We start from the raw sequence: 13,285 nt of genomic DNA, 5'->3' as shown, positions 1-13,285 counted from the left end.
TCCATGCCAGCTGTGCTAATGAAAAGATAGGCATTGTTGTTGTTATTGTTGTTTCTGGTTGTAGTTCTTGCTGTTGTTTAGTTGTTGTTGTCGCGTTTGTCATGTCAATGATATACAACACGCTTGTAGCGATATCCGCACGCCTCTGCGCTGGCACATTTTGCGGCCGCCTCGCCTGCCAATTGACAAAGTGTAATACGAGCGCCGCAGCAAACGTGGCATGCAACAGTGCCAGGCAACTGACTCGTCTACTCTGCCATGGAAATATATTCAGTTACATAGATGTGTTGTTATTGCTGACATTCGTTGGTGCTTGCGCATATTAGTAAATATTTACTTCCATATGTTTAAAATTTGTAATTATTTTCCGACAATTTTCCGTGCAAAAATCTGTTTGTTGGGGAACTGAGGCATGGCAGTGACGGCCAGCGACATGAAAGTCAAAAATTATACCGATGTGAGCGTGTACATATATGTGCTCTAAGTCACGAATGTCGCTTATAATTTCCACTGTTGTGCATACATACATACATACTAATATATTATATATACATATTAACAACCTACATACAGATTTATATGTCTCTGATATTGTAATTTGCGCTTAATTATTTATGTGCCTGCTAAATTTCTGCTAATTTGTGTGTTGCGGTTGGTGTGCCAACATCAAAAAAAAAACTAATAACAACAACAATTATAACCTATAATGTCCATCGACGCATATGCGCACTCTGTGTTCATGCCGCCAACGTTAATTTTGTGTCCTCTAATCTCACCACAGGACGTGTGCCCCACACTCTCTCCATACATATCTCTCAATTTGCAGCGCTACTGCAACCGCTGTCAGCAAAACGGTTTTCCATTTCATGAACGGTGCGTCGGTGATGTGCCAAAGCGTTCCTTTCAAATGCATATTTCATGGTGAAGTGGCCACCTGAAGTGCGGCTAAATAAATGCCAGCGGTGGCAGTCAGAGAATGCCGTTGAGTGGCCATGCGCTCTATAGTGCAGCAAATGTGAAGGACTCTTGTTCAGTTGTCGTGAAGTGCATACATTAAAAATTTGTGGGAAAATCGACGAACATATGGCGCTACCCATTTGGGTTGTAGGTATAGGTATTAGCATATTGGTACGTATAGATGGGGTTTGCTTATGTAATATTTAAAATGTCTATGTCTTCATAATAGATTGAACTTTGAAAGAATGAAAGAAATCGTATGCATTGAGTAGAACATTTTAAGCAGTTGGACAACAGGCACGTGTGTTTTGAGAAGATTTGCAGGGAGAGAGATAATGCGAGACAGAGTTTTCTCTGAGAGAAAGAGACCCCGATCGAGAAAATGTATTAATACTTGACTTTGATTTTGTCTTAATATAGCTAATTACATTTTATTAAAAATAAGTCAGCAAAAGCAACTCAGGACTCAGCTTTCAAATATTTATTTGAATAACTCAGTAATAACTATATATGGTACTAGGCGAGCGAGCGAAGCGAGCGTCCCGGAGCGCAGCTTAAAAAACCAGTAAAAAGTTTAAAAAGTATATATAATAAAATGTAAACAATATAAAGAAAATCGTAATTAGTATTTATATTTATTTAAAATTTTAAAAAAACTTTTTTTAAGTTAAAAAATTTAGCTTATTACATATATACATAAAGCGATAAAACTGCTTGAAGCATTTGTAAATGTGCACATACATATATTTATGTATGTTGATAATTACTCACAATTTTGCGATTTCTGTGTTTTGATTAATTCAGTTATCGCTAGGGGTTTTTTGAAGCGTTCTAATTTAGTTGGCGTTTTTTAATACAAACTTAATGAGACGTTTTTTTTGGTTTTATAAAATATATTTTGTTGAAACATACATACATATATCGCACATGTTTTAACTTGAAGTTTTTTATATATCTTTTTAAATACTAATTTATTATATTTTTCTAATATATAAATTGTGTGACTAAATTTTTTAAAATAATAAAAAATTGCCATACATTTGGTGTAAGACTTGGTTAGAATATTATTTATATGCATTATTACAGCTACAGCTTTCATAATGCTTTCACTTAATAGAAGGCAGCAAGCTTACTTTAGCGCTGTCAATTTAAATTGTTTTTGAATCTATGCATACACATTTATATATATACATATATACATATATAAACGCACACATACTTATATTTTGCTGCTCTTTTTTAGTATAATGTCTTGCTTTTTGTACGAATGTCTGCATTTATTTTCCATATCAATTTTCACCTTGCCCAAAAGCAGCTATTTATTACAGTCACATGTACTTGTGCTTGTAAGTATGTTAGCATATGTGTAAGTACATATGAAAAGTATTTCTGAATATATAGATTCTTTATTGTTGGTAATTTATTATGTCCTTGCAATGATAAATTGAGTGCTACTATCTTTTCATATCACTTTATTATTAAATTATTTAAATAAAGTTTTTTTGGAAAACTCATTTTTTTTTTTTTTGGATTACTTAGTCATATAAAGTACAATTATCTTATTTTTATCTAAAAAACAAAAAAAGAATGTGTTTTGGTTACTGCGTCATATAAAGTGCAAGTTTATCTTTCTCTCAGTAACCAAATCCAAATTTTTGAGGAAATTGCTGTGATTGAAGACCGAGTTACTCAACTACTTATTGAAGATTTCAAAGCGGTAGGGAATAAAGCGCCAACGAAGGCGATCACGTAATTTTTGATAAGAAACCGGGAATATTTTCACATATGTAAATAAATTCCTAAATATATGTATGTATGTATGTTGAAAACACTTTTGGAAAGTCACGTTTTGGCAGTTTTAGAGAATATTAAATAATTAGGAGACACTTATTAGCACCGCTATAAATTTCTTTTTCTCTCTCATGCACTAAATTCTACGCTTTTGTATCCGTTTCGTAGCTAATCAATACGCTTATTAGTCATCACACAAGCCAAGCAAGTCGTCTCGACTAGCGCATCAATAGCAACAGATACTCATATATGTACATACCCATATGTATGTACATTTGAAATTGTTTGTTTACATATGTTGAAAATTCAAGTCAAATATATCTGTGATTTTATATCTCTTTTCTAAAAATACAAAATTTTTACGGTTGCCTTTTAGAGATTGACATGTTGATTTCACTGGAATATGACTGCCACTGCTTTGGGCTAACAAACGCACACCTACATACATACAGAGCCATCCGCGCTGGTTGATAGCTTCATATGCGGCGGTAAGGCAAATGCATGCGGTGGAGTGTATTTTTGTGCATTTATATTGTGTGTGTGTGTGTATGTATACATGTATATGCAAGCATATATGCCTGTACACAACAACAAAGTAAACATACTAAATTGTTTAAATTCAATAAGATGCACTAAATTGCATTCCCGGCATTACCTTTTAAGAGTCTCGAATGCCAAGGTCGGTTTGTACTATCTTGTACTAAAATGCGCTCGAAACACTCATTCATACATATGTTCTACTTTACATATATACATACGAGTATATGAATATGCTTATTAGACCGCTATTAGTCTCCTAGACGACTTCTATTACAAATAAGGCCACAAAAACTAATTCGGCCATTGTTGTAGTCGTAAATTATAGTAAATTCTAAACAATTATGGATAACAGTCGGCCTTTTGTTGCTTTTATTTACATACATATGTATGTATATATAATTTCGGTGCGTTGATCAGTGTATATACAAAATATATATTTATATACGGTGTTTTTGAAGTGACGCACACGTATTTATCAACGACATTTCTGGTGTATCGGCGGCGGCTTGTTTAAGAATTTGAATAAAAAAATCTGCTTTTTTAAATTATATATTATTTTTATTGTTGTTTAAAGTATTGCAAAGGAATTAAACTAAATTAAATAATCACGAAACGAAGCAGCCCAATAACAATTTCTGCGAAATAAATTATAATTGGATATATTCCAAGATCTTACATACTTCTGTATATGTATATTTTTATGCACACATATAAAAATATATATTATATATACATACATTAATATCAGACTTGAGTTTTAACATATGTATGTATATGTAAGACCACAAACTTCTATATAAAACATAGCTTAGAACCTCAAAATGTAATAATTAGAAAAATAAATTTTTGTATTTTTTTGTTTTTACTGAGTCCTTAACCAACTAAATCGGATGTATTTTTCATGATTTAAATACAATTTTTATATTATGCATTTTATCATTTTTTTATAAATATTTCGAACAAAATTCAATTATTTAAGTAATATTTAATTAAAATATACAATATTTTATTCAGAGCAAAGCATATAAATATTTTTTAATAAACTATTATTAATAGCAAAGAACATTAATAAAACCAAAATAATTTATTCAAATAAAAGAAGATATAATAAAATTTTATTTGCTTCGACATCAAAAATTTCCTACACGACACATTCGCCACTACAATTCCAGAGAGCCGTTAAGTGCAGCAGCATACAAGCAGAAGCGCCTGTTTGTCTGCAAGCACGAGAGCCATCGAACATGTTTGAGTGCGCGGTAGGATTGCCATAATTTTAGATTTATTTTTGCTTTTATTTATCAACAAATTTTTTAATTTAAACCTTTGATTTTCAATAGTTCTAAAAATATATTATATAATCATTTTTTTTTTGCTGAAATCAATTTTTAATTTCACTTTATAGTTTTTAAAAATATATTATATTATATAATATATGTTAAAAATAAATTAAATTTTGTTCAAAATGTTTTTGAAATATCTCTACTCACAGAAAATATATATCATGCAAAAATATTATATATTTCTATATTTAATGGCTAAAATTTAACTTCAATACATTGAACAATAATCCGTATATAGACAGAATTGCACATATAATTTCAGTAACGATAAATTTGAAATACAGAACAATTTTTTTTTTATAAAAAATTGATACTAAGTGCCTTTAGTAGATTATATTAAGTCAATTTATAATTTTTATTGCTCCTATATTCGAAATTTCGTTAAAATTATATTAAAATATGAGCAGTTTGATTACTGAAAAAAATATTTTGTACAAAATAAATCGACAATTTGGTGCGCTAAATAAAAATTAAAAAGTTTTCTTACATAAGCTTAGTTTGAAATAATTTAACATAAGCTTAATTTGTAAGGTAACTTTAAGGACTTCGGTGAATTAATACAGAAAAGCAGTATATATCAGCAATTTAATATAAAATATATTTTCAAATTTACTATTTGAGGTCTAATTAAAACCCTTGCCTAATACATATTTTGGAGTAAACTTGGCTCACCTTGAATCTACGTTGATTCAATTGTTGAACTCAAATTTTATTTTTACAACCGATTTAATCAGCAATTTAAAAAAAAATATTTTGTTAAAATTATTTAGATAAATCCCTCTTTATATAACATAATCATAATCACATAATTATAACGTTGTGTCGATAGTCCAAAAGCAACAATTTGTCAAACGTTTTTTAACTCATAATGTTTTTTTTTAATTCCTAAATAAATTTTTAACACTTTTCAGCCAATAAAAGCGTGTTTTTGAGTGATAATGCAAATAGAATGCAAATCACACACAAAAATGTTAGGTGAACAACATAAAAAAATGTTATTTGGCAAACAAGGATTAAAAAATAGTTTTGTAAGAAGCAGCACGCTCTCAATTAACGCAATCTTATATAATAAAATTATAATTAGATATTTGAGAGTATTTTTCGAATTGCTAAAACTACATAACAAATACATTTTTTTCAAACACTATTTTGTCTTCCAAAATCCTAATACATATTTAAATACCGTTATGTGCTCAGTTGCATTACTTTTCTTTACAACACCACCTGGCAACCCTATGTTGTGACTGCAGTCATTGCTTTTTGTGCGTTGTTTACTGTTCGCTCACTCTATGCTTGCGCTCACATGCGGCAAACGCACCAACAGCAATTCGTATCGGCGAGATACTTTTTACTTTGCTGTTTATTCGGTATTTGAACGTGGCTTCGAACGGAGTTAAATAGTTACGGACGGATTGATGCGCCGAACGTTACGCTTTCGTGAATGAAGTAGAAGTGTTGCTGTTGTTGTGTCTTGCTTATTTGGCTTTCATTGAGTTATTCTTGAATCTGGCCTAAATAGGAGCACGAATTGGACGTTTAAGTGAGACAACGTGCGGCTACGTTGACATTTTACGTGCGTTTAACGTATGTATGCGAGTGTGTGTGTTCAAGTGGAATTTGTTCAATTGAGTATCGGTGATTAACTAGCTATGTACCTTTGAGTACCTTGAGGTGTTAATAAGCGTTGTGAACTTGTGAAATAATTACAACTAGAGGAATTATTATTTAGAAAAGCTGGTGGATAAAGATATTTTTGTCCAAAACGTAAGTGTATTGAATTATAATGCTTGTGGAAGTATTGGCACAGATGTAGCAATCTCGAAAGCGAGTGAAACCTGTCGTAACGAATGTGTAAAGTTCAAAAGTGCATATTGTCCAATGCAAAAATTATGTTAATTTAAATTAAAAAATAAAAACATTGTTTCTCAAAGCAAATGTTGACATGTAAATTCGCTTTGGAAGCAGAAATTACCAGCGTTGGAGCTTTAATAATCGAATTCTACTAGAAAATATTCCTCCTCGCGAGTCATAAGAAATGGTTTAATACTTTCAACAAACGCTTAAACGCGACCTCCCAGCTTCGAATGTACATGTTTAGCTGGAAACTTAACTGAACATCAACAGTAACAACAAAAACAACAAGAAACGTAATAAAATTAAAACAATACCGACAACGACAACTAGTGCTGCAAAACCTGCCAAACAAGTTGTTTGAAAAATAAAAATGAAAAAATAAAACAAACGAAAATAAAATACAAAAGCAACAATAAAAAAACCTGCAAAGCGCAAAAATGAAATAAAATTTCGAAAAGAACTAAGCGAGCATTTTCGTAAAACGAAAGCAAAAAATCAGCAAAATCGCTAATACAACGCGTGTGTGTGCGCGTGAGTGTCCAAACGTGTGTGTGTTTGTGTGTGGAAAACAAAAAATTACATAAAAAAATAATAAAAAGTTGTTTCAAAAATACAAAAAACTGCAACGCGGCTGTAACTGCATTACAACCAGCATAATTGAAACGCGCCCCTGCACCTGCGCGCGCCCTACGCTCCAAGGCGGTGCACCAGACCACCCATTGACGTAGCGCACACGACGCGCCGCTTTTGCGCGCGTGTACCAAGCTTACCAAGCGCGAAATTCGCCTTGCCCACAACCAAGCAGCGAAAAAAGTGAACGAAGGAAGCGCAGCAGAGCTTGCCACGACGGCCTACTCTTGCAGCGAGCAACCTTTGAGGCCGCACGCTTCCATGGATATATCGCCCACGTTGTCTGCAATTGCATGACAATAAGCGCCGCGGTACTTGAAAAGCAGTAGGCGCATTTTTCGAGAGCTCGCGCTTGAGCAAAAGTGCAAGCCGAGCATAACGTGCGGTTTTTTACGCCACGCTCTCTACAAAGTGTCTTGGAAGCATCGCAAGATATTTTCTAAAGAAAAATCAAAAAAAATAAAATTATTGTGCCGTGCTGTGGTCACAGCTTGAGTTCTGGTCCGCGCTGTGTCCGATCTGAAGGTGGCATTTTATACTGAAGGCGCCGAACGACGTTGGGTACGCCAAGCCGTCATGGGGGTACTTAGGTGGCGCGATCTACCCGGGTCGCGAACTTCTGTCGGCAATAATAATAATAATCACAGTAATGCAAACGGCGGCAACAACAACAATCGTGAGGTAAGTGATTCATACGAGCGCGCACAAAATATTCGGAATTGCAATGAATGTGCGCACCTGAAATTAGTTAATTGGAAATTTCGTTGATTGTTGGGAAAGGCAGTTGTTGTTTGCTTTTGTGTCTGTTTCTGATGTTTTGCTTTTTTTTTAAATTTATTTTTATTTTTTAACATTTTTTTTTATCATGTTTAATTTATTATTATTTTTTAAATATATTATTATTATTTTTTTAATTTAAAATTTTTTTTTTGTATATTTTTTTTGTTTTTTTGGTCACAAGCAGTGCTAATTTGTTTGAGTGCGTTCGCGTTATCAGCTGTAGATTACAAATGTCTCCTTCATATTGATTTGGCCTGAGTGTATGAATGAAATTGCGTTCCAGTTTTTGTTGTAATTTTGTTTTTTTGTATATTCTAGCCTCGCAAATAAATTAACTTTCATTTTGCTTGGCACAATAAAACACAGTTGGTTTTCATTTGCGGATGTGCTGGAGTTGATAAGTCACTTCCGAAAGCGCGTATGACCAGCACATACACATTTCACACACACAAATACAAATATAAAGTACATATAAAAATATATTATTTTATTATAACTATTGAGCAATATTAAAAGAATATTGTCTGCATGGCATTTGCATATGAAAAATTTTACCGTTATCTTGTGGGCAGCACTTCTCACCCACTTCCCCTATCTCCTCATCCAACTTGCAACACTGTTTTTTCGTGTTTCCGCAGCTTATTATTGCTTTGCGCTTCAATATTTTGCCACCAAAATAAATAATAATAACAATAAAGTGGCATTAACGCCCCTTTGTCGTCTTGTATGCGCACATACACATACGCATACATAAATTCAAGTGACCTTTGTGCTTATCTTAAGCGTTCGCTTACTTTTTATGCAACGCACCACTTTAAGAATTTGTGAGGGTGCACTCTGCTCGCTGGCGTCTACATTACTTCTTTTAGAAGGCGTACACAATACATTTTTTTATTAATTTGTGTTTTTGTAATGCCAATATGTACATAAGTGCCCATTAAAGCGTTTTTGCTCGAAACACGTTGACACTTTACTTGAGCCGTCTCATCGCATCGTTTGGTGGTTGTAACGATTATTTTCCGAATATTGCTCTGGTGGTAGGCGGCTTATCGGTGGCGGCATGCCGCTTGGGTACTTCATGTCTGTTTTAATTATTATCATTATTTTTCATTGTTTTATATTTTAATGCGTTCGCGCGACACATGCAGTTAAGACTTTACATACATCCTCAAAATATATATAGTCAGCTATATAGAATTATGTACTCGTATATATTATATATGGATGTGTAACATTGTAATTAAATGTTAAGTAAGAATAGCGCTATAAAATTTTTCAATGACAATGCCCATTTTTTTTTTGCTTCCTAATTTACATGATCATAAATTTATATGAGAACAGTTTGCTAATATCTGTCTGTATGTATGCATATGTGTATGAATGCTTTTAATTATACTTAAAGTGCCAACTGCGATATCGTAATTTTCATAGAAGATTTGCGACAGCATATTTAAGAAATAATATATTTTTTTGGTGTTTTGAGCATTAATTACACTATTTTGAAAAAGTGTGTAATATAAAATATAACTAAAATTTTTATAAATAATTTTTTTGTTGTTACAATAACTAAAATTTTCATTAAAATCCAAAAATATTTAGAAAGTTTTATGATAAAATTTAAAAAAAACGACTGTAAGAAGGATGTATAATTTTTTTTTTAAATAAATATATTATTTACTTGTATTTATCATCATCGCAAGCATTAATAACACTGAGTTTAAGAAGTATGTGACCTTTTGCTGTCGCTGTTTATATTTATGCCCTGAACGGGGTATATTAAGTTTGCCACGGACTTTGTAACATCCAGAAGGAAACCTTAAAGAATTATTTACTTACATAGGTATACAAATGGTCAATGGGACGAGCTGAGTCGATTTAGCCATGTCCGTCAGTCTGTCCTTCTGTATATACACGAACTAGTTCCTCAGTTTTTGAGACATGTATATCAAATTTTGCACACGTACTTTTCTTCCCAAGAAGCTGACCATTGTCGGAATCGCTGATATTTGACCACTATATCATATAGCTGCCCTAAAAATTGAACGATCAAAATTAAGTTCTTATATGTAATCTTTTGTATTTGTGATTCGGTGTATCCGAATTTAACATTTTTCTTGTTGTTGTGATTTCTACTCTCATTCATCGTGTTCCCTTCCATTCCAACCCAATTTATTATTGCTGGCTACTTTGACAGACCATAATTGAAGCTTGTGTTACGAATTTCATTAGCTTATTTATGCTAATTTTAATTTTTACCCACAAGTGTTGGTTATGATATGTTATATATGCCCGTCTCTTTGTGCGTACATACATATATACACATACATATAATGAAATTCATATTTGTTTATTAAATTATGTGCTACTCATTTTGACAGCACAAGAAAAGTAACAATTACAACATGTGCTGTCTAAATATTACAATCAACTATGGTTTTACTTATGTTTATGTACATATGTATGCATATGCTTATGCACTCATACAACCGCGCAAATGTCACAAATATATGTCTCTTAATGAGCTTCTTGCTTGCTTACTGATAACCCCATCTAAAATTATGAGCTAGTTGTGCCGTAAAGTAGCTTTTACATACATAAATTGTTAAATAAATGTATATGTATAAACATATTTATATTTATATATACATTTATAAAATATCACATAAATAATTTACAATTTGAAGCATTTATTCTTCACGAACAATTTACAGCGGCATAACTTTTGATGTGTTTATTAGTGACTCGCCACAAAGTCATTGTATTTTTGTATTGCTGCATGTGTGTGTGTTTTTTTTTTTTTTGTTGCTGTGGACAAACTTTTACCCATCATCACACGCATTGTTTCAGAATTTCGCTTTCAAACCGCCAGTGAATTTTCCAGCGCTTTTTTTCTATTTCAATTTTCTTTTGTTTCTCGCATATAAATTAACCGTTGCAAGTGTGAATTGTTCCGTTATCGCTAGTTAAGATCAGCGGCTTTCCACGCAGACTACCGTCTTGGCCAACGCTGCGCGTGAACTTTCTCCTTTTTCCCAAACCACACGTAGGTAAGGTGTGCAGCGGCTGCAGCAGTGCAAGCGCTTGGCGCACTCGGAAGCTGTGCAGCAATTTTCCTGTTAGATTAATTCTCATCGGTGTTGCGGGCCTAACGGCGGTTATTATTATTGTTGTTTTTGTTGTTATTGTTGTGGTTTGCTGTCTGAAGCCCACTTTTATTTGCTTAATTAGATTTTGCTTTATCTCATATGCGTTTGCTATTAACTTGTTTAGCATACTCACACGCTCTCATTTGTGCGCATATCAAATGCATTATACACAAATACACATATATAAATATGTATGTTGCTTTGTAACAGTAAGCCAACAAACAGAAGATTCTTTATGAAAGATAAAAAAAAAACTAGAAAATTAATTCTTTGTTGCTTTATTTGCAGTTAAATCCACTTCAATTGTTTTATCTACCTACAGTACACCTATATATACACACATATAAATATTATAGTGCTTCTATATTTTTGGGCTGCTGTTGTGTCTCAATGATCTGCTTATCAACAATCTGCACCTTGTCCGCATAGAGCACTAAAAAAATCATACACATACACCCACATATATATACATACATACTAGTATAGTATATCCATCTATAAGGTTATAACCACATCCAACCGCTCACCGTTGTGCCTGCAACATCTGTTGGCACACAAAAGCAACAACAACAATACAACACTAGAATATATGGCCCTTTAACCCCACTCTGCTGTTGCTGCTGCTCCGCTATTATCTCGCTCTATAAGTTTTTAGTTGCTTCATGCATTTTCCGTTATGTTGAATTGCCCTGCGTTGCGGTATTTTTCATTACTTTCAGCTTTAGTCTGGGACACCGTGGCAGCCAAACAGCCAAGTCAGTAAGTCAAACTGCGCCCACACTTTTCGTTTGCACCGTTATTGCGCTTTTGTTGCGACTACAAATTATTTTCGTTTTTTCCATTTTTCGTGTGTAAATTTTATGCGGAAGGGTCTTAAAATGTTATTTACATGCAGACACGAGTACACATACACACACATGTATACAAGTAGATTGTTGTACATTTTTGAAGTTTCTCATGTCTCTTCTCCGTCAGACGCTAATTCATCTTGGCGCAAGAGATCACTTCAGCGGCCCGTCTAGGGGGAACTCAATGTGAAGCGTGTGTGCGCACAACCAAACACACATATGTACAACCAGACATATATTGATGTGCCCACATATCTACACGCTCTTATACGCCTCTCCGTTGCCTCTTCAGCCGGCTCCTTCAACTGTTGCTTGCTAATAAATCTACACAAAGGCGCAAAAGGCACAGTGTGCGAAGCGTCTGGGTCCAATGCTTCTGTGTTACAAGCACTATTTCCCCCTTACACCCCTCTAGTCGTGCCCTTTACGCCGTAAAGTCACCTATAAAATATATTTGACGCTGTGTGTGTGTTCACATGCGTGGATTCGCTCGCCTATCTCGAGTGAATTTTGTAATTCATTAATGTTGGAAAACTTAAAAATTTCGTTTAAAATGCTTTTACTACATTTACTTAGTGGGCGTGCGTCGCTTGAAGCTTGTGAAATTTTAACTTTTTTTTGCTTTGATATATTTCTCAACTTGTAGCCACGTGTGTGTGTGTATGTAAATTTCATATGGATATTTACTTAGTATTATTCAATTAAGCTTCCAACTTCCTCATCAGCTGCATTGTTTCCGCACATAAATATATATGTTAGTGTACTGTTAGGTGTAAATACCTTCGATAGTTACAGCTTTTGCCACTGAGAGTGACAGTGACTGAAAACAGTAATTGAAGCTTGAAAAAATATAAATCACTTTTAATCAAATCATTAGCTGTTGGAAGACGATTTGAAGATTGTCAGGCTGCCATTCGTAATAACTCTGGTGAAGTGTTAGTCTTTGTCATACTAATACTGCTTAATGCCGGACTAGCCGTGACTCATAAACAGACTGGTTTCCAAAGGCATCTTTCTTCCCTATTTTATTATCATTTCTGAGCTCTCAAGGTTGTGGATCGTAATATCAATAGTAAATGTGATATAAGTCGGTGTTATCTTAGTAAATTCAGCCTAATGAGCTTATTTGTTAAAAATTAAATAATCGTAATATTTGTTATGATAAGTTTATGTCCGATTAGTTATATCTAAGATTGAAAGATCACTGACTCAGGCCCCAACAGACTTGATTCTACCCTCTTTGATCATAATTTTCGAGCTTTCAAGGCTGGGGATCGTAAGCTCAATAAAGTTAAGCCCGCAAAGTCTGGGAGATAAAATATTAGCGGTATAAGATCGCAATGACAATGCAGTCAATTCAGAAAGCTTGCTGTGTTCCCAAATTGTCTAAAAATTGACT

At 33.5% G+C, this 13,285-nt stretch overlaps 1 protein-coding gene across 7 annotated transcripts in view; it reads left to right on the top strand.

Annotated features, from left to right (window-relative positions):
- Positions 1-13,285, top strand: part of RapGAP1 (Rap GTPase activating protein 1) — a 214,200-nt gene that overhangs the window by 117,844 nt on the left and 83,071 nt on the right. The window contains exon 1 of one of the 7 annotated variants that reach the window (XM_036366753.2): positions 5,988-7,793. The exons of the other annotated variants lie outside the window; for them this stretch is intronic. Coding sequence (XP_036222646.1) covers positions 7,689-7,793 — 105 coding nt within the window. The 5' untranslated portion in view covers positions 5,988-7,688. Of the gene's footprint in view, positions 1-5,987; positions 7,794-13,285 lie in introns of those variants that run through there. 7 annotated transcript variants of the gene reach the window in all.

The sequence above is a fragment of the Bactrocera oleae genome, chromosome 3 (assembly GCF_042242935.1).
Source record: "Bactrocera oleae isolate idBacOlea1 chromosome 3, idBacOlea1, whole genome shotgun sequence".
NCBI lineage: Eukaryota > Metazoa > Arthropoda > Insecta > Diptera > Tephritidae > Bactrocera > Bactrocera oleae.
The sequence above is the reverse complement of the archived record's forward strand: the minus strand, read 5'-3'. Positions and strand labels throughout refer to the sequence as shown.